At 39.7% G+C, this 27,532-nt stretch overlaps 1 protein-coding gene across 5 annotated transcripts in view; it reads left to right on the top strand.

The window, feature by feature from the left end:
• The window catches only part of PPP2R2B (protein phosphatase 2 regulatory subunit Bbeta), a 313,461-nt gene that overhangs the window by 209,877 nt on the left and 76,052 nt on the right, over positions 1 to 27,532 (top strand). For all 5 annotated transcript variants that reach the window (XM_060765140.2, XM_060765141.2, XM_060765138.2 and 2 more), the window contains 2 exons: positions 1,128 to 1,293; positions 8,398 to 8,510. In XM_060765140.2, the coding sequence (XP_060621123.2) occupies positions 1,128 to 1,293; positions 8,398 to 8,510 (279 nt within the window). The remainder of the gene's footprint in view (positions 1 to 1,127; positions 1,294 to 8,397; positions 8,511 to 27,532) is intronic.

The raw sequence follows: 27,532 nt of genomic DNA, 5'->3' as shown, positions 1-27,532 counted from the left end.
AGCAGTAAAGAGGACAAATTCACCAATAGGCTACTTCAAAGCTCTGATAGCTATGACAGCTCCCATTGTAAATACTCTTACTATATATGCGGTGATAATAGCTAATAATCCTAATCATCAGTGTATTTAAATAACAACAATTTGATTTTATATATATATATATATATATATATATATATATATATATATATATATATATATATATATATAATGATAGCCTTACAGAAGATGCTGGAGACTGAACCTGAAACTTTCTATATGCAGAGCATGTGCTGTACTGCTGAATCCAAAGCCCCTCCCCTGCACCAAATAAGCGTGAGCTCTCAGTTATGCCAGCATTAATTTAACCCACTTTGGCACAGGTTTAAGGGTTGTGTGGATGTATACTTAGTTTATTTCTTGTTATTCACTTCAAATCCTTGAAGGTCTATAGGAAAAATCTGCCCTCCAGGCAGTTTCCCTCATTAATATTTTTAAACTGCAATAGCATTTCATGTTCTTTATGGCCCAGGAGGAAGGATTTTGTCACATACACACACCTACACACATTGTTTTAGGTCTAAGAGCATTTTTCATAACCACAATTGGTTTCTTGTAATATCCTGTTTTGGAAAAAAAAGTCTGATCCTGGGCTGTAATCTTGAAAATGAGGGAAACTTGGTGAAACTTGGGCTATAGAGGTTAATGCTATAGAAATGGTTTGGGATGCAGATGGCCTGATAAAAGGTATGTGTTTCCCTGGACTTGGGGAAGCCACCTGGGCCTGCTTTCTTGCCCGGTGTGGCTCTAATTCTGTGTGTAAGCCACGTAGTGGTATCCGTCTCTTGATCTGAGCCACTTTTTTGTCTTGCTGATTTGATTAAGAAGCCTCATTCACTCCTAAATAAAACAAATGTGCTCCTCCAGCTTCCTATCACCAGTGAGCACAGAAGCTGACACACAAGGAGAATGCATTGTGTCAGAAACATCTCTTGTGTCTGCTTTGATATCTAAACTGTAATGTGTCACCATAATCAGGCATTTCCTTGTCTTTTAACAATCCTCGGAGAACAAAAGAATCAATTGAAAATTTGCTAGCTCTGGCTCTTTTAAGAATCCTATTATTGTTTCTTTCCCACTCCCCGCAGAGCAAAAATCAGCCCCATCGCAGGGGAGAATATAATGTTTACAGCACATTCCAGAGCCATGAACCTGAGTTCGATTACCTGAAGAGCTTAGAGATAGAGGAGAAGATCAATAAAATACGATGGCTCCCCCAGCAGAACGCAGCCTACTTTCTTCTCTCCACCAATGGTATGTTGGGATAATAAGAGGTAATTGTTTGGTTGCTAGACAAAGATCCTGCAGTGCTTTGCTGGCTTGTAATAATCGTATTTGTAATCTCTGCGAAGGAAAGGTAGGCCTATCTCTTATCTTCCACACAGATGGAGCAGCAAAGGCACACAGGTGTTGTGAGAAAAAGAAAAATCATAGAAGTGGCTGAATTTTTTTTATAATGATAGACATTAACAATACTTTGTGTAAATGAACTATCCTGTGTTCCTTTACATGCTTCCTTTTGCAATCTAACCTAAATGTTTGTCACGTATCTCACTCTATGTTTCATCCCCCTCCCTTTTTTTTCTCCATATGCCTGGCCACTTTTGTGTAGGGAAGAAAAGCCCAACCTGATGATACCAGGCCAGGACTTGGAAAATAGCCTTTTCTTGTTTGGGTTGTTGTAGGTTTTTCTGGGCTATATGGCCATGTTCTGGAGGCAATTTTTCTCCTGACGTTTCGCCTGCATCTATGGCAAGCATCCTCAGAGGTAGTGAGGTCACTACCTCTGAGGATGCTTGCCATAGATGCAGGCGAAACATCAGAAAAAAAATTGCCTTCAGAACATGGCCATATAGCCCGGAAAAACCTACAACAACCCAGCGATTCTGGCCATGAAAGCCTTCGACAATACTTTTCTTGTTTGTTCCCCAGCTCCCAGAAGCCTCCAGTCATCATGAATTACTGTGGCAACCGAACTTTGGGAGTTGTAATAGTAATGTTTTTCAATCTCTTTGTGGCATAGAAAACAAGGATGAGGGGATACTTTCTACAGAAACCTTGTATTGTGTATAATTCTGTCCTCTGTGGCACTTGAGTGCTTCAAGCAGCTTTGACATCATCCCATGTTTGCTGGGAAATACATGCTTTTGCTACAGAAATACCCTTGTGCTTGAAACATCCTCCCAGCTTTCAAGTCGTCATGTACTGTGTCTATATACAGCCCTCTCTGCCACAGAGGTGTGTGGCCCATGTGCTAAATGTGCCCCTGTTTTTTCGCCCCTCTTGATCTAGTGTAGCACTAGAGAATTTGTCAGTATGTTGGCTGATATACCTCTCCCATGATTTTAATGTTAAACAAGGCAAGCAGGGAGTTCAGACTTGGATTTTTAAGTTGGGTTGTGCCCCTTGAAGCCTCTCACACAACTGGATTAGTGAAAGCCTTACTTGGGCATTTGGGACTCATGAGTACTAAATGGAAGAAGGGGATAGCAAGACCACATGTGTTGATTTCCCAACACTAATAACTGTATGTTTATTGTCAGTCCAAAGAAGCCTACCTGATTCAGCCTGCAATCCTGATGGTGCACCATTACACTGGCTCAGGTGCACTTTTTCCAGGGATCCATTAAAGTTTCATATGGAGGTGAAAGCAGGGGAAATCACCTCCATCCAGACAGGAAGGACTTGGCTCCCAAGCAGCCTGACTCCATGGTGCCTGGTTTCTGAGTGGGTCCTTGAAATTATACTTTGGGAAGCCAGCATTTGCCAATGCTGCTTTGCCACCGTGCTTTTAGGTTCAACAATCTACAGGTAAACTAGGCACTATGGAAATAGGCTGAATGGAAATGGACAGCTTCTTCTCTGAATGGAGACTAAGTCTGGCTCTACACCATATAATTAGTGGTGTTAAACTACATTAATGCTGCAGTGAAGATGCACTTTGAGACAGCTCTCCTTGGCTCCCCTCTTTCTTTTTACTTCTACTGATGCTGCTTGAGCTGGTGTTTCTGCATCAACTCATAAGATCTCAGTCATGTACTCACACAGAGGTCTGTGACAGATCACAACAATTTTAAGAAGACTTTAGATAGCTGAAGTAAATACATTGCTGAGATAGAGTGTGAGCCATTTTTACTTTTTATAAATGATCCATTTTCCTCCGGGTTGGGGATTGGATCAAATAAAAGCCCCCTATTCTAATACCATATATCCCCAGTCCTATGCTCTCTGGGACTGGTTTATTTTTAATTCAGGTATATAACATGAAAACAGATGTTAGTGATGACTAGTGTGCTGATGAAGCATATTTGATCATTATAAACAGGATCTAGTTTGTCAGTAATTCTATATATAATAGTTTATGTGTTATATTATTCAGAATAATATAACCATTGAAGCCCAAGTGTATATATACTATTTATACTTGGGTTTGAAAAACAATGTTTGTGTCATGTCAGAAAAATACTCATTATGTAACCTCAGGTGAATCGTTACATCAAGATGAGAAGGGAAAATACATTATTTAAAGCTGTTTCAAATGAAGCTGTGGAGGTTTTCCTGGAAGGCTCCTAGGCAATTTGTATATGCAGGAAATCTTACAGAGTTGCAAGAAGGGGGCCTCAAAGAATTTGAAATTGCATGTCCAGAGGCAAAATACAGCAAGATTTTTTCATTTCTTTGTCTTTTTTTTTTTTCGCTTGGCAGTTCCTATGTTCCTTCCTCTCTCCAATGTAAGAACACACATACTTGATTAAAGTGGCAGAAATATTGTCATGTTACAGTAAGACTAACCTTTCATATTCATTATATAGAGCTGAGTTATTGTGCCTCTAGTTTTTAGTCCAATGCAGTGAACTGCAAAAGATAAAATCTGGATGTCGTGTCACCTAGAGGCAATCGTAGTGATATAAAAACATAACATATTTCAGTTGTTCTTTCACCCCATATGGGTGGGTTAGTGACAAATCAGCTTTTAAAATATTTTGATTTACATCTCTTCTAATGAGGAGGAACAGGAAGGCAAAGTATGCCATTCAGTTATTTCATTTACTCTTTGCACTGTGGCTTGTGTACCTGATGTCACTGTGATCATTAGGAATTGCAGGGAATTGTGCTTTGGATCTATACATCTTAGAGAGGGCATTTAATAGAAAAGGCCATATTAAATACACTAGACTAACGAGAAGCATTCCTGTAAGATAAAACTCATACTTTAAAAACCTCAGGAGAAAACGATGAAAAGAATTGGTCACAAACATATCGATCAGTTTGATTCTAAGCATGCAAGAATCTATCAGTAGAGCTTTTCTGTAGCCTTTCATTAGCTGTCTTGTACATGACTAACCTCTTCTGTTAGGATTAGAGTGAATATGTCTTTGTGAACTGAAAGATAAGGAAGTCATTCACACCCTCACACTTCAATTTTGACCTGATTTAAATCTTAAAGTGCAATCAGGCTAAAGACAAAAAATGCAGTGACCCCAATCAAGCAATATCCTTGGAAACATTTCTTACACCTCATGATTGCTCTGGAGGAGGCCATGGCAGGATTGCACTCCCTTGTTGTAAAAAGGGAGGGTAACAATATTCCTAATTTACTTTTCTTTTCTGTAAGCTTATGCTTCATGTTACATTCAGCTAAATATCATGAGGATCCAGTTATGTTAGCAGGATGAATGAAGCCTTAAGATGGATGTGACTTAATTACTACAGGGGAAAGAGGAAGGTCTAATTATCTTTCATAGTCAACTTACTTTGTGTTACAGAATTTACCCTATTGATCATTCTAATAAAATTCCAAGAGTTATTAAACTCATGTGAGGGGAAGATTCCCCGAACACAATGAAGATTAATTACGTAGCCTAATGTTCCGTTAATTGAGTTTTTAAACAGTTTTTAGATTAACAGGGGTATTATCTTTCTATTCTGGAAAGTGTGTTCATACGCTAGAAAGATCTCAAAATGTTTCACATTCTCTCTCTCCACACTGATATCCATATTTTTCTGCAGTATTCCCAAAACAGCATAAGCTGTGGCAAGGTCTTAACATCAAAATGAGTTGATACAACAGTATTAATGGGAGTCAACTGGAATCCCCAGAAAGCAAGGGCCATTGGGGCGGGGGTGTGTGGATGGGAATGAAGATGAATAAGATTGCCTTAAAAGGCTAGTGGGCGCTGTGACAAACTGCTGATAGAACACCTGCCAGGAAGGAGAAAAGAAAACACCATTATTCAGAATAAAAGCCACATGTTCTTGAGGCTTTTTCCCTGAAGGACATCATGGCACAGGATAAATGGGATGACAGCGAAATGATGAAGCCAATGGAGATATCCACCTGCCAGGCAAGCTGGCAATTGTGGAATTACCGTAGATTCACCGTCAATGATAAAACATCAGGTTTTATTTTTTTTTTGTTGCAAGAAGAAAGCAGGGAAACCTGACTTTTGAGTAAATTGCAGACATGATTGGCCTTCTTTCTTTAAGCACTGTACTTTGTCACCCTCTGCATTTGCAATGTCATCTGTTGCAATCAAAGCTCCGCTAAAGTCGTTAACTCTCATGTAACTCGAGATTTTTTTAATGGAATGGTGCTCATGCTAGTTTTGTTGTCGAAGATGTTCCCTTTTCCCAGACCCAAGTAAATATAAACAAGGTTGACACATGCAATGTGCAGAGTGCTCAGTTTTGGTACCTAGATTACAACCAGCAGCCTTCCAGAGTAGACAGTTAACTTTGTTGTGTATGATTTAAAAGAATTGTTGAAATATTTGAAGACTGAGCAATCATGAATGTTCTTTATTTTTCCAAACATCAGCAAAAACTACTAGTTGGTTTTATAAGAAATGAGAGATAAATTCTTTATAATATTATACTTTCAGATTTGTAACTATATTGAAATAAAAGCAAATGCCACAATGCTAAAAACTCCCTTTGGAGAAATGCATGTGCATATTTAAAATTCAAATAATCATTGGGTTGTTTTGAGTTTTCTGGGCTGTATGGTCATGTTCCAGAAGCATTCTCTCCTGATGTTTGGTCTGCATCTATGGCAGGCATCCTCAGAGGTTGTGAAGTCTGTTGGAAACTAGGAAAATTGGGTTTATATATCTGTGGAATGTCCAGGGTGGGAGAAATAACTCTTGTCTGTTTGAGATGGCTGTGAATGTTTCAATTGGCCACCTTGATTAGCATTTAAAGGCCTAGCAGTTTCAAGGTCTGGCCTCTTACTGCCTGGGGGAATCCTTTGTTTGGAGTTAGCTGGCCCTGTTTGTTTCTTGTCTTGGTTGTTTCTTGTCTGGAATTCGTGTGACTAGAAAACCCCCAAAGCCTCCAAAGAAGGTGGCTCTGCCACACACTGAGGCAGTGAGTTCCACTGCTGAACAGCTCTTATGATCAGGAAGTTCTTCCTAATGTTCAGGTGGAATCTCCTTTCTTGTGATTTGAACCTGTTGCTGAGTCCTAGTCTCCAGGGCAGCAGAATACAAGCCTGCTCCCTCTACCTAATGACATCCTTTCAGAATTTTAAACATGGTGATCATGTCTCCTCTCAACCTTCTCTTTTGGGGGATAAACATCCCCAGCTCTTTAAGCTGCTTCTCATAAGACCTGGAGTCCAGACCTATGATCATTTTAATCCATTTTCTCTGGACACATTCCAACTTGTTAATATCTCTCATAAATTGTGGTGTCCTGAATTGGACAGAGTGTTCCAGTTGAGGTCTGACCAAAGCAGAATAAAGGGGCACCATTACTTCCTTTGATCTAGACACTGTATTCCTTTTTATAATAATTGTTGTTGTACCCATGGAAGCACTGCTGAAAGAGTTGTGTATACTTGGATATGGAATCTACAAAGTCTTCCCAAAGGAGTAGCTTTCCAAAGCTTGCTGTCGTCCTCTTCCTGAAACACAAATAGTTCTGGGGCAGATCTGATTATACTGGTCTGAACAAGAACCCAACCTGCTTATGCTCCCTACTGCCATCCAACTATGTGAGAGATGGGTTAGAGCAGGGGTCCCCAAACTACGGCCCGCGGGCCGCATGCGGCCTGCCAAGGGCCTTTATCCAGCCCGCGCAGCCTGTCCTGGCCTGTCCAAAGCCCCTCACCGCGCGGCCCGTCCAAAGCCCCTCGCCGCCGCCAATGGCGTCTGCTCTGCTGCTTTTCTCCCTCCACAGGCTTCTCCTTCCACACGGGATGGAGAAGCCTGTGGAGGGAGAAGCGCTCTCTGCTCTCCCGCGGAGAACAGAGAGCGAAGCAGAGTGGACGCCATTGCTCTACCACAGAAGATCCCTGATGGCGAGAATGGTGGAGGCGGCGCCGGGTGGGCGTGGCCAGGTTTCCGGGCCAGGGAAGCCAGCATTACATATTGAGTATCAGTGGCAAGTTTGGTCCAGATCCATCCTTGTTTGAGTCCACAGTGATCTCTGGATGTAGGTGAACTACAACTCTAAAACCAAAGGACACTGCCCACCAAACCCTTCCAGTATTTTCTGTTGGTCATGGGAGAACGGTGTGCCAAGTTTGGTTCAATTCCATTGTTGGTGGGGTTCAGAATGTTCTTTGATTATAGGTAAACTATAAATTCCAGCAAGTACAGCTCCCAAATGACAAAATCATTTTTTTTTTGTGAAGGACATACATTGGGTTGTTAGGTGTCCAGTGGTTTTTGAGTTCTGTTAATCCCACAAACGAACATTACATTTTTATTTATATAGATTTATTTCCTATATTTATACCCTGCCCTTCTCCCCCTGAAAGGGGACTCACGTTTACATATTCCAAAAACCACTTTCAAAAAGACAGAAAATAGAATGCTTTCCTCATTTTAATTGGAACTATTTTATCTCCAGAAATGCTAAAACGATTCTTTATGTTCAGATTGTAACAATAAAAATACATCATGCATATCAGATACTTACATTACAATTCATAACAGTAGCAAAATAGGACATGTGCAGTGTGCATAGGAATTTGGTCATCGGTTTTTTAAAAAAAACCTATAGTCCGGCCCCCCAACGATCTGGGGGACAGTAATCCAGCCCCCCGTTTAAAAAGTTTGAGGACCCCTGAGTTAGAGAATATGGGACAGTGAATAGAGGTTTGGCTAGAAGCCTCCTTCACTTTTCTGTAGCCATGGATTTTTTTAATGCTTTCAGCCACATCATCATCAGTGGTTTTTCAGCTATAAAATAGTAACAATGATATACTTACATGACAGAAAAAGCCTGGTACATATATTGAGATCGATAAATAAATAACAGGTGAAGTTCATTCAGTATGAAATTCTTAATAATTCATTGACATTCAATATGACTTACAGAATTTCTCAATTGCCTATTCCTGTTCTTGACTAGACAAAACTGTGAAACTCTGGAAGGTCAGTGAACGAGACAAAAGACCAGAAGGCTACAATCTCAAAGACGAAGATGGGAGGCTGCGAGATCCCTCCACAATTACCACGCTACGGGTAAGACAACCATTATTTTTGTAATACCTTCTTGCTTTTTGTGGAAAGAGGAGGACATAATTTTAGCATATGCTTCTTCTAGCAAATATAATCAGACCTTCGCTCTGCACACACCCAAAATCACTGCCTGAAATCCCGTTTCTTTACATATCTGTAGCAATGTGTTAATTGTTCATACAAATAAAACAATCAAAAGCATTAGATCAAACCTAAATATACAGGCAAGGAATCTAAACTTTAGGTAACATACACATACACACACAAAGGGGAAAAATGAATAATAAAAACTTTAAGCAAAACAATTGTAAAACAAATGTGCCTATTTTGCATCTGGTTTGGATTCTCAGTTTGCTTTAGTCATATTTTAGTGGCCATCATTTATTTCTCTTTGGACTTGGAAGTCAGTTTATTGGAGGGAATGGAAGTTCACTGCTCTGCATTTCTAACTGACTCCAAGTAGAGGGAGGATTCATGCCCAAAATGTTCTTGTGTGCAGATTGCAGTACTGCCGGCGTGAGGTACTGTAAAAAATGCTTGCACTGAAGATTACATATTCATATTTTTCTATGTGTTTGTTATATATACATAATAAAATGCTCAGACAAGAAAAAAACACAATTTTCCAAATCTGACAAGAGAATAACTATATTATTCTATAATTCCATACACAAAATGGTGTGTGATGAAATTTGTCTTCTAGTTGGTACAGTACAAGAATGCTGAAGGAACATTAGGTTGCCTCGTTGAGTTGTAAACTCCTAACCTAATGTGGCAATATATTTGTAAGAGACCCTTCAGGCTGTTTTATCTGCAATTTAAGCTGAATCCAGAGTCATTAATGTAGCACATGTGCATTTATCAGAGTGTGTTTGAAGTGCATTAGAATTTAAGTGAACAGCACTATTATGCATTGTATAACTTTTATTTCAGTCTCATTGAACAGAGCTATTCCTTTTCCTCTTTCTACACAGAATCTGGTTTAAAGTCCTTGCAGAGAAATGTGTTTGCTGTGATCTAGGCGCATAGCTGATTAGGGCCTATGTCACAACTAGTATCTGTTTGGGTCTCTTAGTTTATGACACATATTTCATGCACAGAGGAACTTCTATAAATCTTTCAACTGATGCAGGCAAATGAGCATTTTTGCTAGAATATGCATTTTATAAAGAACGTAGTTACATTTCCTAGGCTGTATTTCTTCATCTTGCTGCCTTGTACTGTATGGAATGGCTGGTTTAGTATCAGTTATTTGCTTAACATACTAGTCTAACATAGGAATGTGCAGTATTAATGTTGATCAGTTTTATTTGTAGTGCTGTGATTATTCTGGCTTACCTTTATAGCTCCTGGTTTCATTGCCAGCCGAGCCAGTGAGGGCATTTAATAACTCCAGACAGCTAATTAATTCTCACTAAGAAGCAAATGGCTTCCATATTGCATTGTCCCTTCTTGCTAGTAGGCACATTGTTCAAGACTGAGAAAACAATTCACTTTTTATATTTTTGCTTGCTGTCATTTTGAATATGACATTTAGACAGTTGTGTTTTCTTACTACCCTTAGGAGACTTATGAAAAAAATATTGTAGATATAAATGATTGTGTTGGTATACCCATAGAAAAGTCAAGGCTAGTTATCACTGTTAAATTGTTCTATTTTTCTTTAAGAGCATGATTGAAACGTTATTGCCAAGACATGGTCTGTTTTCACATCTCTGTGCATTAGAGACAGAGAGATGCAGTGTGCAAAAGACAAGATCGCAGCCCCAAAAAACAGAGCTGGCATCTTTGTTTTGCCTAAATTATCCCTATGGCAGCTTCCTTTGTCCTGGTGGTTTTGTTAGATTGATCCAATCCTGCAATACCCAAAAGTCATGAATTGTAGTAGTGAACCCTTTCCAGACAATTTCAATTATGTGTTTGATGCACCCTGCCATGGGAGTAACTCCCACTGGACTCAGTGTTCCTTAGTGTTAAGCCAGTGTGGGTGTTATGCTGCAAGATATTTTGTTACTCATTAAGAACATAAAACACTCCTTACACAGCAGTGAAAAGTGTTGTGCTGGATTCTGCAGACAACTTGTAGAGTTTTCATTGCAACTATGTTTCTTTCCCAGTTGTTATGGGAGAATCAGTGCGGATCCTTGGGTGAATTGCTAAAGACCTGAAAGAAAGAAGGGATGTTATTATACCCCTGGGATAATTCTGGATTGACTGGCAATTTATGAATAATTCTGGACCTAATCATATTTTGATAATTTTTGTTATTTTTCATATTTGCAAGATGAAAACCCATATCTTTTCAGAATCAGATCCATAGGCAGCATAAGTGACTTCAGTGGCAGACTTGGGACACTGTTAAGAGTGATGGAAAGATGGGCCTTAGTGGGTTACAATCTACAAGGAAATGAACTGGAACTGTACATGCACTGTGCTGTCTCCACATTCATTTTTAGGCAGATGTGCACTGAGAGTGATCATAATCATATGCCTAAGATAAGGCATCAGTGGGGGGTGGGGTGGGTGGAAACGAGAGTAATTCTGGGTCAAGATATCCTGCAGTACTTGTTGGCTATCTGAAAAACTATATAGTGCATTCCTACTCAGAAGCAAATCTCGTGTTTATTCACACTGTAGTGATGTTTGTTCCTTGCTAAGTTGACATAAGACTGTAGTTCATCTACATAAGATAGATGATATCTGAAAATGGCCAGAGGAATACAAAAATATTGACCACATGCAATTAATATCAATAGGAAGTATATAAATTTTTTACAAGTAGTAATTAAACATAATACAGAAACAATAGTGATATAAGCATGCAGTGACAAGATTAAGATTTCAAAGAGATTTTGCAGCAGGATCACATTCTAAGGGCAATATTGCCGATTTGTCTTAGAGATAATGCCTCATATTTCCTAAATTTATTCCAAATATTAGCAAACTATGGATGTAGTCTGACATGATGAAGATTACACATCAGTTAGATGTGCCTACTACATCGCTTTAAAAAAACCCAGTAATTGTGTTTACTTTCACCACTGTTTATTATTGTTGTCTCACTAACTACTGTTTACTGTTGTTACTTTTGAATCGCTAAGTTTTCAAAAAGTCCTTGAGTGGCTCTGAAACAGCTTGAACTTTTCTTTTAACCTTCTTCTGTTCCTTAAAAATAATCTATTTTCATGGACCAATGAGAGGAAATTTGAGACATAAATAAAGTTTAATCTAGTACAATTCATTATTATTAAGCTCCACAGTAAAGAATATAGACCATCTATTCTATACGCATATTATCTACACATGCACAAGATTTATTTGGAGTGTTTCCCAACTGATGCGAATTTCCTCCATCCTCACCCCAACAACAGTAGCATTACAGCATTAATGAATGCAAAGCTTTGGTTCACCTTATAGTCATCCTGACATACAACTCTAGCATGTGACACCTAAGGTAATCAAGGTTCTTCCAAAGGAAACAATTACAGTAGAGTCTTGGTTATCCGACATAAATGGGCTGCCAGAACATTGGATAAGCAAAAATCTCGGATAATACGGGGGATTAAGGAAAAGCCTATTAAACCCAAGCAAAGGCAGAGTTTGTCTCCGTCTTCAGTTCTTTCTTTCTTTCTTTCTTTCTTTCTTTCCCTCTCTCTTCCATAAAGAAAACATTTGTGCTGCTGGCAAGAGAGAAGGGGGGCAGGGTGGTGCTGGGTTGCAGGTAGGGGAGCAAGGTGAGGATGGGCACTGAGGTCAAGAGTACCAGACAGAAAGGCCAGTGGAGGAGCCAGGGCAGTGGTCAGCCTCGGCGGGGCTCCCCCTTTACCCGCGTGGAGGCCGCTTCCTCAAAGCCTCTCCTGGGCTGAATGTGAGGCCTCAGGAAGGAGAGAGATAGCAAAGAGGGAAGCAGAGTCTGGAGCAGGAGCCAGAGTAGGAAGAGTGGGAGGGAGGGAGGGAGGAGAGCCTTGTTGCAATTCTCTGAGGAAGACAAAGAGCCTTGTTTTCATTCTTGCAAGCCAGAAGCAGCCAAGGTGCATGGGATAATACAGAGTGTCGGATAAGCAAAGGTTGGATTTATTTATTATTTATTTATTTCTGCTACTTATACCCCGCCCTTCTCATCCCCGAGGGGGGACTCAGGGCGGCTTACAAAAAGAAGGCACAATTCGATGCCCTTATCCAAATACATGCAAATATAAAAACAATTACAATAATTAAACAATTAACAGATTAAAAACATCAATATATAGCACCATAGCACAACAATAAACAGTCTCATGGTCAGTGTTTCGCATTCCATAGGTCCAATAGATTTCTTCATTATTTGCCCATCATTATGGTCTTTCTTTTTTAGCTGCCAGAGTTTCCGAAAGCCTGGTCCCACATCCAAGTTTTCAGCTTTTTCCTGAATGAGAGGAGGGAGGTCGCTGATCTGATCTCCCCGGGGAGTGAGTTCCACAGGCGGGGGGCCACCACTGAGAAGGCCCTGCTCCTCGTCCCCGCCAGTCTCACTTGTGATAAAGGCGGGGTCGAGAGCAGGGCCTCCCCAGAAGATCTTAGACTCCGAGGTGGGACGTAGAGGGAGATCCGTTCGGACAGATACACTGGGCCGGAACCGTATAGGGTTTTGTAGGTCAAAACCAGCACCTTGAATTGTGCTCGGAATTGGATCGGCAGCCAGTGGAGCTGGCATAACAGGGGGGTGGTATGCTCCCTGTATGCCGCTCCGGTGAGCAATCTGGCTGCCTCCCGTTGGACTAGTTGAAGTTTCCGAGCAGTCTTCAAAGGCAACCCCACGTAGAGTGCGTTGCAGTAATCCAAACGGGATGTGACAAGAGCGTGGACCACCGTGGCCAGATCCGACTTCCCAAGGTACGGGCGCAGCTGGCAAGACTCTACTGTATAAGGATATGCACTTGTTTTTATTTGATTTTAGAGGAATGTTTCTTAAGCAATTTGACATGAAGGACTGGCAGATTTCTTTCCTCCCAGTGTGCCAGAGAGTGGCACCTTATTTGTGCCCAGTGTACAACAATTTCTTTGTTGCAAACATGCCACAGACCAGTAGCCATAGTTCACCAATTGGCACCAATTTGCAGACCACTATTGCCACACAATTAGATTTTGATATGATCATATTCTATTAATCAACAGTCAGGACTTTTGATGCCCCTGCCCCATGGAATAGTTGCCAAACTTCCTATTACTATTCCCCTTTCCTAATACATATTTTAACAGCCGTTACATTATACAGAGGCTTGGGACCCGTGAAGGTCAATGACTTGGAAGAGGAACTGAGCAACAGAGTACTGGGATTTTTTATGCCTGTGGGTTCAGTGATTTATCACTGTCAGAAAGATCTCTCCTATTGACCAAGATGAACTTTCCCAGAATAAACAGATGTTTTATATTTGGAAAAGTCCTCATCGCTCAGTCCTTTTGGCTGCTGTACCAGCAAAGAAGAGAACACACCAGCCATTGGACCAGTGCAGGTCTATGACATGAGATTACAGTAATTTTCCATTGGCTGCAGTTAACACTAACATATGGGGAATTGTGTCAAAAATCACAGCTTCGAAATTCTCAGAGATTGAATGAAAAGAAAAATACTGCTCTGTAGATATTTTGGGGCCTCTGTAGATCTTGCTCTCCTCAGCATAACATATGTGACCTGTAGTAATATTATTGAAGGCAATAAGAGTGGGTAAATACTGTGGTTTGTTTTGAAATGAGTTTGGGTGGGTTAGAGCATTCCCCCCTGTGTTGTGTTGGTTGCACAGCCAGCTGCCATACTACGCCAAACCCCCACATTTGAGTGCCTGTGTGTCCATGTTTGTGAATGAGAGTTCATGTGAGCGACAGGATAAGATGGGCAAGTTCCCGAACAGCTCAAAGGATTTTGGTGTGCAGGGGAGAACGGGACAAGATTAGGGCCAGGTTCCCCTATCAGGCCCAGGTTCCACTTCGACTAAGGTTCACCTGGCCCATTGATAAATGGTGCTTATGCTGTGCCCTCCTCTTGTCAGGGCTCCATGCCAGTAAGAGGGCAGTCTGATTTATTTTCCCTTTTTCTATTTCATACACACACACGTACATAAACACACACACATCTGCAAATTGCAGAAAGCAATAAAACTAAAATAAAATCAGGGTTAACTATGCAGAAAGGCAAAGCTTTAGTGCCAAATGTGTAACAACTGTTTTCTTGACTATCCTTCCTGCCAAATGCGGCAGTAGTTCTTTACCAGCCGTTTGTGCTTGAAATCAGAATTGTCACCAGGCAATTAAATTAAAAGAGTGAGACAAATGATAAGTGCTGGTGTGCAGACATGTGGCCAAACATTAACTAGATTCTCTGTACCAACCAGTGCTGGATTTACCATTGTGCTTAGGTATGCTTAATTACAGGGCCCCGTTGGCCAGGGGGGCTCATCTTCCTGCCAAAAATGTTTTAGAATCAATTTTGCTTATGTGGTGCAATTCTAAATTTGAAGGTGCTCTGTTTTGGAGCAATTCCAGACATAATGATAGATCAGATAGTCTTATGGGAGTGTACCACAAAACAGGCAGTGTAGGCCTACCAAGTCTATCTACTTGGGGCCCAAGGAAGAAAGGGACCTCATAACTGAACTAGCACAGGGCTGCATTTGTCCTAAGCAAAAATAGAGTGAATGATTAATCAACCCATTTATGAAAAATTGTCCATTTTTTAATAATTCAGTGCCAAGCATTTTTTTTCCAGGAGGAATATTTGGAGATAAATGTTTAGGTATTTGAAACAAAGAGTTGTGGAACCTTGGTGTGATTGATTAATCTATTGAATCAGATGCATAGAGAAATGCTAGGGTAGCACCATGTTGAAATTTAAAAAGTTAACAGTGAGGTGAGGTATAAATCAATTTCAAAAAAACCCCTACAATCTGGCAATTGCATTAAATTTTAATGTATGTAAAATAAACACAGTGACCATTACGATTACTTCGTTAATTAGCACCTATAAGAAACAAAGTGACTGGATTGACCTTGAAGGAGCTGGGGGTGTTGATGGCTCCACTGGCTGCCAATTTGCTACCGGGCACAATTCAAAGTGCTGGCTTTAGCCTTTAAAGCCCTAAACGGTTCTGGCCCGACCTATCTGTCTGAACGCATCTCCTCCTATGAACCAGTTAGGACGTTAAGATCATCTGGGGAGGCCCTGCTCTCGGTCCCGCCGGCCTCACAAGCACGCCTGGTGGGGACGAGAGACAGGGCCTTTTCAGTAGTGCTCCCCCCCCCCCCCCCCCGGCTGTGGAAAGCCCTTCCTACAGACATTAGATCAGCCCCCTCCTTACTGGCATTCAGGAAGAGAGTGAAGACCTGGCTCTTCGAACAGGCGTGTAACTAAACAGTGCAATTGATTGATTACTGGAATATGGATTAAATGGACAACGAGATCGGATGCTGATTCTATTGATGAGATGTGATGGATTGTTGTTTTGCTGTATTGTTGTATTGCTGTATTGTATTGAAGTTTTTGATGCTAATTAATTGATATTACTGTTTTAAATGACTAATGGTTTTTGTACCATGTGGCTGATACTGGTTGTTAACCGCTCTGAGTCGCCTGATGGCTGAGAAGAGCAGTATACAAGTGAAGTAAGTAAGTAAATAAATAAATAAATAAATAAATGGCTGACAGGGAGCTCTGGCATGGACTGGTCCATGAGGTCACGAAGAGTCGGAAACGACTGAACGAATGAACAACAAGAAAGAAACAATTATTATGATTTGGGCCATAGATGACAGAACTGAATTCCTTGATATCTGCCAGTTGAAAGTAACAGCTCACATATTTAGTGAAATTGATTTAGCTAATATCATAAGTTTGCTAGTCTAGGAAGTGCATTAAAGCATTTGTTTTTTTGCTGCACAGACTAATACAGTACATCTCTCAAAATTTAAAGCTTTAGTAATACATATAATCCGTTTTTGGATTTTAAAAATCCAATACATAGAGATTGACATTAACTATCTGCATTTACCCCCTCTTACCATAGATTGTAGAGTAAGTTGCTATAATTTTCTGGTATTTGTAGCAGCCTGTCCTAAGGGAATACATAACTGTTTCCATTAGAGCATTTTGAAGTAGTACACTTACTAAAAACCAGGTTAGATGGTGCTTATTATGTGGGGCAGGTAATGTCTGCTATCTGTAAAAAAAATTAGGATGCCTTTAAGCAAACTGTTTTCTCTTACTGTGTGGCATACTGAAAACAATAGCTAATTCAGCCTGTTTTGCCACTCACCTTTTCTCATACACTTGCTGGTATCTCAAGGTGCCCATCTTCTGCAGAGAGCAACAACAGCAACAGGGCTTCTAATGTTGAGACATTTTTTTCAATGTTTATGTATTTATTTATTTGTGACATTTCTATTCTGCCTTTCTCAAGCCCAAAGGTGACTCAAGGCGGCTTACAAATTGGCAGCAATTCAATGCCATAACAATCCACAATTTACAATTAAAACATTTAAAACAGCATTATAAAATCAATATAAAATCAATACAATACAAAAACAATTAAAAACATATATGTGCATATAATTTATTTATGTTCCAACATTTAATGTTTGCCGTTTGTATGTTGTGCTCCACTCTTAGTCCCCTCCGGGGTGTGAAGGGCGGAATATAAATGCTTTAAATAAATAAATTAATTAATAAATAATAAATCTTTTAATGAGTCTTTAATTTCTGAACTGCAATCTAGACCCATTTTAAGATGGCTTTAGGTCAGGGCTTAGTATTATAGTTACATTGTTCTTTGTGGTTTAATATAAGATCGTTGTCAAGATAGGAAAAGAAAATCCACTCTATAATCCACTATTATTCCCCAGGTGTCCATGGTGGTTTACAGAGTATAGAAAGACAAGAAGTTCGCAATGTAAAATTCAGGGGAAGGGGAAGAATCCAGAGATGAGTTGAGAAGCAAAGTATTGTTTTTTTATGAATCTGGTATGTGAGAGGCAGCATGGTGCAGGGGTTTGAGTGTTGAGCTAAGACTAAAGTCGACCAGGATTTGAATCCCCAGTAAGCTGAGGAAGCTCACTAGGTGACCATGGATAAGGCACACCCTCTCAACCTAATAAAATGGAAAGCCTCCTTTGAGTCAATCTTACCAAAAAAAAAAATGGACAGTGGGGCCAGGTCAGAATAAATTAGAGTCAGTTTGAAGGCACATTACAACAATGCAAAGTAGGAGTAAAGGATTAATGGAAAAGGTGGGCTATGCATCCTGATAATAGTTTTATACTACTTTGGTGTTGGCTTTTCTCTTTCTAATGAACCAACAAGACTACTTGCATGTTTCTTTTGTAAAGCTGTCTGAAAACCTTTGATTTGGAGTTTGTGCTAGAGCTCAATTTAGCATGGTCTCTAAAGTAATTTGTGTATGTGGTTTAATCTATACTTAGGAATATTTGCAAGGAATAATTGGTGCCAATAACATCTAGAATTTACAGTCTCTTTAGAGGGGAGCTGTTTTGACTTTGATCCTGCAGTCTACAAATCGAGCTTCAACGGAAGCACTGATAGAGGTATTTCCCCCTCATTTTTAACTATGCTTCCAGTTAGAAGGCTTGCAAATATCCCCATGGGGTGTTCTGCTCAGCAAGATACCTTCCGTTTCCTTTGATGAACCAAAAACAGGGGGGGATATATGGGAATGAAATAGATTCTTTATTTAGTAGCAGAAGATCTAATTTTGAAAGTAATTGTAGCAGCCTTTTTTCTTGATGGTTTTTGTTTTGATAGGAAATTGTGATTTCTGAAACTGACAGCTTAGGCCCTTCCAAACAGGCCCTATATCCCAGGATCCGATCTGCTTTAAACTCGATTAGATAAGTCCACGCTGCCAGATAATCTGGGATAAACAAAAAACCTGTGATCAGATTCTGGGATATAGGGTCTGTATAGAAGGGCCCGTAGTTAATATATTCATGTGTATATATAAAATTATTCCATCCTACAAAAGGATGTTTGTTTTGAACTTCACATATTCTGTTCCTGCGCAACAAGAACCTTAAGCCAAATATTTAGTTGATTTTCAGTAGATACACCCCATTTACACATTAGCTGCTTCTTGGGATGATATATTTGAATATCAAATGACAAATTTTATGGAAAGCTGCAAAATAAGAAATATAAACCTGCCTCAGAGTCAATCCTATATGCCCTCCTTGCACAGTGGCATAGGTTGCACACTAGATAATAAATAATAATAATAAAACTTTATTTATACTCTACCACCATCTCCCAGAGGGAATCAGGGAGGCACAGTGCAAACTCACAATATACAAAAAGTGCAAAGACAACACAAAGCAACAACAACCAACATAAGCATCACAAAACCTCTCTGATTAAGAACAATAAAATGCAACAACATAGTGGTCTGTGCTAGGATAATAGCATAAAAGTTAGGCCTGTCTCCCTCTTTGTCCCCTAGCGTCATACAGGGAGCATACCACCCCTCTGTTATGTCAGCTCCACTGGCTGCCGATCCAGTTCCAAGCACAATTCAAAGTGCTGGTTTTGACCTACAAAACCCTATACGGCTCCGGTCCAGCGTATCTGTCCGAACGTATCTCCCTCTACGTCCCACCTCGGAGTTTGAGATCATCTGGGGAGGCCCTGCTCTCAACCCCATCCCTATCACAAGTGAGGTTGGTGTGGACGAGGAGCAGGGCCTTCTCGGTGGTGACTCCTCACCTGTGGAATTCACTCCCTGGGGAAATCAGGTCATCCACATCCCTCCTCTCCTTCAGAAGGAAATTGAAAACATGGTTGTGGGACCAGGCGTTCGGGCAATCTGGCAGTGAGACAAGGACAATTGACAACTAGAATTGATAGGAATTGATGATGTGGAATTGAATTTACGGACTATGAGATGGCGAACACTGAACGCTGAGTGTTAGAATGGTTTTATTGATGTGATGTTTTAATTGATGTTTTAATTGTTTAATTGCTGTTATTCATGCTTTATTTTATTGTTTATGTTGATGCCGGCATCGAATTGTGCCTCTGTAAGCCGCCCTGAGTCCCCTCCCCCCCCCCCCGGGGTTGAGAAGGGCGGGGTAGAAATACCCGAAATAAATAAAATAAATAGTTCAGCAGAACAGAGGCCAAATCACAATATGAAAATTTAACATGCATAAATCCAGTACTTGTAAACGAAGAACAATCTCCAATATTTGGGTTAGTGGGAAGTATTCTATTTGGGGCTGCCTTGGAAAGCTGATGTAAAGATCTGCTGCAAGAGATTTAACTGGGGCAGAATACAAAGATCATTCAACTCCTACAACAACTCCACTGCCAGCTAGTCTGTTTCCAGGGACAATTCAAACTGCTGGCTATGATCTATGGCATCCTGTAAGGCTAGGTCTGGGCTATCTGACATATAAGTCTGCTTGGGTCCCTAGATTTTAAAGAAGGGGTCTTCTTTGTGGCCCCATCTATACTGACCATTTAGGTTGATATGATCAGTCTATCTGCAGCCACAAAACACACATGGGCTGATCCTGTTTTTGAATGTATAAAAAGAGAGGATGCAGATAAAAGCAATGTTACATGGAAATGAAGTGTGTATAAATATGAGCACCAATGGAAACTAAATGTGAGAAAGATATAGTAAAGTTGAAGCAATAAAAATGTCAAAAAATACTTTAGGAGAAAGCCCAAATCCTGTACCCAAAAGCCAGGCTCAGGTGACCCAGGGGCACAGGATGGCTGTTCCCTCCTGCCCCCTCCCTCCCTGTCACTGCCCCCGCCAACTATAACAGCAACAAGGGGACCTACCTGATGCTCACTAGTCCCTCTTCCTCCTTCCATGCCATGCCACAATACATGCACATGTCAACATTTTTTTGTGAACTGAGCATTTTTAAAGACGGCTTTGAAAAGGTTGCTGTAGTGATTTTATTGTTTGTACTGTATTGTTTTCTAACACTGTTTTTATACTTTATATATTTATTTTTCAGTCATTTTAAAATGTTGGTGCTGTTTAATTCCATTGCAGTGTTGGTATTTTGTGGGCTTTAACTATGTTATATTTTAATTTGAAAGCTGCCTTTAATTTGGACGCTCCAATTTTGGGGGGAAAGGTGGAACAATGACAACAATTTCATTCTCGGTGCTTTCAGAAACCTCATTAAGCCAGAATTTTAAAAATGCAATGGCTTCTTGTTAGAAAATCAACATGTTGACCACTTTCTCTCACTGCAAACAGCTAAAAAACCCCACAGACCTTTCACCTGTATTTCATTTACTACAGTATTATGGTCCTCCTAGATCTGTTTCTCTGTTGCTGTTATTTACATGTTTTTCAAACAACAGTGTGTTTTTATTCAGAATACAAGCTTATACAAAGGCTTCTAATTTATCTATGCACATGGAGATATGTAATAAAAAGTTTGACATCAGGGAGACAGTAGAAAAATAGACAAGGAATGTCAATATCTAAGTGAATAAAAGGTTGTTATGCCTGGATTAACACATTTCCCTCCCCCCCCCCCCCCCCCCAGATTTCTGGCAAAGATATTTCCCAGCTCCGTTATTCAGAATCCCTTTTAAATGCAGGTGCCATAGTCTTGGAAAGTGTCAGTTTTGCGACTGAACTGTAGACTCTCTCTTGTACGTTGAGTTTAACTAGTGACATTCTTGGCAAAAAGATTGGTTATTAGCATCCTGGTAAAGTTCCAGTCAAGTTAATACTTTTAGTTCTGATGGAAGATTTTGCCCCGGGTATAGCAACTTGCTGCTGCTACCATTTCAGAAAATGATACTTTTCCTGAATGTCCAAACAGTGTCCCTCATTGTGATCATTTCTATCACCAAGAGTGATGATATTATTATAAAAAAGAAAGAAACTTGTAGCACTGGCTAAAAGCAGAAACAGGATATTAGTTGTGCTAGTGCCTTTACAATCTAATCTCATCAGAGCATCAGTGGGGAAAAATATTTTATGAATCACAAATCTTTTAATGAAAATCTTAGTTGTAACAAAAGAAAAACATGCGACATACAGTGATAGATGTAAGATACAAAAGTGGGAAGGCCAGGTACAGACCTGGAATTCAAGTCAAGGATCAAAGATCATCTGTTCAGACACATTTCCTCTGAAATTGCCTTGCAAGGTAAGAGCATTTTGAATATCAAGCTTAGAAAAATAGCATGTGCTCTTACATTCTGATCCTAAGGAGAACAGATTTATATTTTCATAGAGCAAAGCTTTGACATGTACTTTTTCTCTGGAGGATTGTCTGAGTCCCATAAGTAACTTCTCTAAAGTGCCATCTAAAACAAAGAGGAACCAGGTATATGGAATTTCCCTTCCTTCTGATCAAAGTAGTACTTCTCATTACACCTTCTCTGTGCAAATTTCATTCTTCTTCGCATGGAAGAATGAACTTCCACTCATCCTTATTAATTTAATGAAAGAAATGTCACCCAATCAGTAGGACCAGCATACCGATCAGTATTTTATTTCCCTGTGGCTCTTGTAGGCCTTGCTGGAATACCAAGACATCAGGGATTCCCAGGTGAATGCTAATGTCACGGGCCGTTCCACAGGGGAAAAAGAAAAGTATTTGATTAGTTTGTAAGCATCACAGAAGCTCAAAATGCAATCTGTGTGCATCAGAAAGGCCTACAATGTATAAATCATTGTCTCAATTTTCTGGGTGAAGTCTAAAAAGGATAAAGAAAAAAGAGGTTGCCTAGTAGTGTGCAGCCTTATTTAAAAGGGTTCGCTTTCCCTTTGAAATAGTGGTTTGCCCATTACGGAAGCAAGGAGGAACCGTGTTGGCGCTCTTCTGGTCAGATATAGATGGATGCCCACAAGCTTGTTTTCTGAGCTGCTGATTTCTCAGGCATTTGCTAACACTCTGGATACGAATGGCTGACCATCAGCAGCTAAACCAACAGAATAGCAAATAAAGAGACAGATCAACACAGAATTCGCCTAATTCTCAGTTCAGTCATGTTCCTTAAATGGTATATGCCAAACCCTGCTGGTTCTCTTTCCAGCAAAGAGTTTTTCTCTTTGTACAATACACGCCCAGTTTTTCTACTTCGGCTACATGTGTTTTTCTCTAGTTGGGTTATTTTCAAGCACCAGATATACTTTCATTTGTACTTCAGATGAAATTACAAGCATTGTTTTATAATATTTGAGGAAAGTATTAGGGGGTGAGGAGGTAAATTTACCCATCTGTTTGTTCTGCAATGAGCATGAGTCAACAATTCCAGTTGGGAATAGGTTAATCCCGGAGTGTGGTGGAGGCTCCTTCTTTGGGGGCTTTTAAACAGAGGCTGGATGGCCATCTGTTGGGGTGCTTTGAACACGATTTTTCTGCTTCTTGGCAGGGGGTTGGACTGGATTGCCCACGAGGTCTCTGCAAGAGATTTAACTGGGGTTTTATGAAAATTCTTACAACACGTAGCCAACCCACAAGTGCAATCTACTATATTTGCAGCCTAGAAAGGCCTCACTGATTCTCATCTACTTTTCACTAGGCTGTAGCCATCAGTGCCAAGACAATAGGAGTCACAGGCATGCTGCCTCAGAATTGCCACTTGCAAAGATAACCATTAAGGTAAACTGCAATGGGGAGCTTTTAACCTCCCCATCCCCAGTCATCTTGCTCAGTATTAATGGGAAGATGGCCAGACTAAAGTTCCCCAACACATCCCAGCAGTCTGGAGCAAAAGGGTCAGAATTCCATTTCCCAACTCCAGAAATCTCTGTGTGTAAATTACCGGTGAGTTTGTGAAGAAATTCACACAATGCCTCCCCTCTTTAGTGGATGAGTTCAAATATCATGGGAAAACATGGTTGATCACCATGGTAGTGAATCCCAGCCTCTGTTCACAAAGTCCCCTTGTGCTTGCATAAGGATGCCAGGAAATAGGCAACTGAAAGCTTTCCAATTTTGAGTAACAGTTTAATGTTAGTAGCTTAAATTGTGGTTAATTTTCACTGAGTTTTTTTTAAATAGTTCAGTTCACCAGCCTAAGGCATAAATGTGTTGTGCTTCTGACAAATTATAGTCAAGATTAACCATATTTTATTGAATCTGTATAAAATAAAATGCTGTGACTCATCTAAAAAAAAAAAGCCCTCCACCCTTCATGGTCATACTAGAGGAGGGGAATAGATAGCCTAGGACATATTTCCATTTCCATCATGATAATCTGTTGTTTATTTTGATAGTTTTTATTTTACAATGGAGAATCCTCCAAGGCCATGCTGACATGGAGACTGTAGGAGATTGCAAAAAAAAAAAAATTGCACGCTCTGGATAGTCCCTACTCTGCATTACTATTCAGAGCACCAGACCAAAATTGGTTTTGAATGAGAGGCCCAAGGCAAGTGTCAGCGGTGAGCCCAGCTGGATCCTGCTCCCCGGCAGCTGCCCAATGATTCCAGGTGCTAATATTGGCCTTGTGCATAATATTCCTACACACAACTCCCTCTTACTACTTGTTGGAAGTTATTATTGGGAGCTGGAGTAGAATCTTGGATTTATAACCTGATTTCATAAAGAGCAGCATGAAGCCATTTCCTCTCCTTCATTTGTAGTGCTGTTTCACAAACATTTTATACCTTTTAATAAGGGTTTGATAAAGAGATGTAAACCAAGCAGATTGTCTGTACGTCATATTGTGCACTCTCCTCTTCTTCGTCATAATTTATTTTGGGACATACATTTTCAATAATTCTAATCTGGGACAGACATACCTGTTCAATGTTTAGGCTGCACGATACAACACTGGAGTAGGACTGCATCCACTCTTCTTTTTTCAACTGAGGATGAGTGCCAGCAAGATTCTGCCATGTTTTTAACATCAGCAGTGATTGTAATAAATGTGAGTTACCAAGCTTTAATGCATCGTTTTGCATTCAGGGCAGGGGCTCCAGGAGGGTACATTCATAATCTCCACTCTTCCTTGCACTAAGGAGTGGCTGCCTAAGGAATCCCCATGCTAGTGCAGCTGTACAAAGGAGGCCATGTGAGGGCGGGGGAGCATTGTGCTTTTATTCTCCTTGTCATTGCTTTGCTCTCCGTGTCTTAAAATATGCCAGAAAGCCATCTTCCTGCCAGTGGAATCCTCTGGGATGTGAGGAAGAAATGGAAAGTAGGTTATAGTAATGCAGTGAAAATACAACGCCAAGTAATCTGGAGAGACATGTCAGATGAGTGAACAAGTAATAGATGTTCTTTGCAATACAACAGAGCCCATTGCCTGCTCTGCCTAAGTACATGAGATGGGTATTCCCTTGGCAATAGGGCAGGAAGTTTGCAAAGTTCAGCCCTTGTTTTTGTCTGTGCTCTGTAACCGCAATCCGTTGCATGTTTACTAAGAAGTCCAGACATGTTCAGTAGAATTTCTTCCAAAGTAAGTGCCAAATATGCAAGCGAGAATGAATCCCAGATTCCTCTTCCCTGTCCCAGGTATGCCAGGCAGAGCTAGATTAATTTTTACTATTTGCAAACTGGAATTTAATACTTCCATGGTTTAGTTTCAAAGGAGTACAGAATTATTCAAGCAAGGTACAAACCATAGGTCTTTCATAGCACTGAAGACAGCATTATGTGTATATACGTGCCCTTAAGCTGCCTGTAGACTTGTGGTGGGCCCATGAATTTTTTTTAGTTTTCCTAGAAATGTAATACTTAGAGGCGGTTTTGCCATTTCCATCCTCTGACTTTTATTGCTTTCAGTACACATTTTTTCTCTTTTTAGGAATGTAGCAAACAGAATTATTACTGGCTTACTCAGTGTTGTGTATATAGATTGTCTCCAGAGTTTCAGATAGGATTTTTTTTCTGAAACTTGATTAGAAACGCTAGAGTTAATCAAAGTCACTAGAGATGGAACATGGTTGGGACTAGAAGTGCATAAACTTCTAGATCTCTTCACTCATTTAAAGAGAATCTGCATTTTTGTACTTCAAAAGGTACAAAAACATTTAGGTTCCCCAGAGTGATTCTGAGGTAACGTCTGGCTGAAGTCATTTATTTCAGTAGAGTTTGCTATTATCCATGGCTTCCACAATAAGTTCAAGAATGTGTCCCACATGGATAAAGAAGTGCTATTATAGTCTTAAATGTCTAGTATCTGTACTTCAGGGGCTTCCTCTTGTCTTTATACCCTTACTTTCACTAAAATTAAAAGAAAATCACCTCATAATGTTCCCCACTATCAACCGTAACAATGTAGATCATCCACTGTTCATTGCAGATTTTAGAAACATAGACACACTATGGATTATAACTACAGCCATACAATGCATGTTAAGAGTAAAAGCAATTATGCTGCAAGAATTGTGGTTTTGTGTCTTTTGTATCGAGCGGACATTTATTCTTCAGCACAGAAATTATTTTAAAAAACAAACCCAACACAGACGTTCTTAGTAACATTATCATTTTAATGACAGATAGGGTAATTTGAAACAGTTGGCTTTTTAAAAAGAATGAAGTGCCATAAAACTCATGTGGCAGAACTAATCAATTTTGAATGATCAGATCATCATCAAACCATTGCAACAAAGGTAATTAAAAAGGGGGAGAAAGCTTCCTCCATTTGTACGAAGCACTTAAAATGTTTCTCAAAGAGTTCAATGGGCACTATTTGCATGCTCAAGTGATCTCATGTAGAAATTCCAGTCCTGCAGATAGATATATTTTGTTTACTCTGGACCATGTCAGATTGATGGTAAGATCTATTCTGTGCAGTGTGATTATTCTGGACTACCCGAAACATTTTAAAAGTCAATGAAGTATTCACTTTTTAATTTGTCACTTGAATAGTAACTGATCAGATTCCCTTTGTCAACCTGCCCATGGGTAGCATTAAGTAAATGGTTGCAGATGAAAGAAGTACAGTCAACAACAACAACAACAACAACAACAACTATTATTATTATTATTTGAAATACAACAAGATTTCTTACCTGCCTCTCCTTGTGGTTCGAGGTGGGTTTCACAATGGTTGTAATGTTTTAAACTATTTTAATGTGTATTAATTTTAATCTTAATTTAAATATTTATTTTAATTCTATGTTTTAAAACATTGAATAGTTGCCTATGTGTAAAGCTGCCTTGAGTCTCCTTCGGGATTGAGAAGGGCAGGGTATAAATGGGGTAAATAAATAAATAGCTAAAACCACATAATCATTATAGAAAATACATATATTAAAATGTATTTCTACAATTAAAATACACAGAACTAAGATTAAAATATAGTGAGTTTAAGATTCATGATTAAAACTGGATAGCTTGATTGATGGGTAAATCAGTATTTATGAACTAGTAATTTGGTGATATGAACTGGCAGAACCATCTCTGAGTATTCCTTGCCTTACAAAACAATTTAAAAGCCATGGGGTTGCCATAAGTTGACAGATGCCTTGAAGGCACAGACACATACAGAAAGGTAGAGACAGAGAAAGAGAGGGAGTCAGAAAGAGGATGTTGGTGGGAAACTTTTTGCAGGAATCAAACTGATTAAGTATTTATTGAATAAATTCATCCAGTTATTAGTCACTACATGTGCTATAATTGTCTTTGACATTTTGACAGCAGTACCACAATCATAGGGACAAAGTCTGGAAAAAAATAATGAATTTAAACAAGTGGATATTTTAATATGAAGTCAAAGTTTATTTCAGTTCTATGGCAAAAAATACAAAATAGTGACTTAAATACAAGCATATCTGGTTAAGGGGTTCCACTCAACAAAATAAATTATTGATAGTGATACTTGCAAGGTAGATAATAACATTTTGGACAAAGGTAGGACATATATGTGAGCGCTGCAAATAGGCTTGTATATCCAGGATCATTGCCACAAATCATGATCAAAATTTCCAGAGAGGAATTAATTAAAAATGCAAAACAAATATGGGAGACTGGAGTGATATGTGAAATAATCTAGGACTGGAAGCAGAATGTGTTGCTTTAATAGAGTAATGACCAGTTGTGATATTTGC

This window comes from Anolis sagrei, chromosome 2 (assembly GCF_037176765.1).
Source record: "Anolis sagrei isolate rAnoSag1 chromosome 2, rAnoSag1.mat, whole genome shotgun sequence".
NCBI lineage: Eukaryota > Metazoa > Chordata > Lepidosauria > Squamata > Dactyloidae > Anolis > Anolis sagrei.
This window is presented reverse-complemented; position numbering and strand designations above follow the sequence as displayed.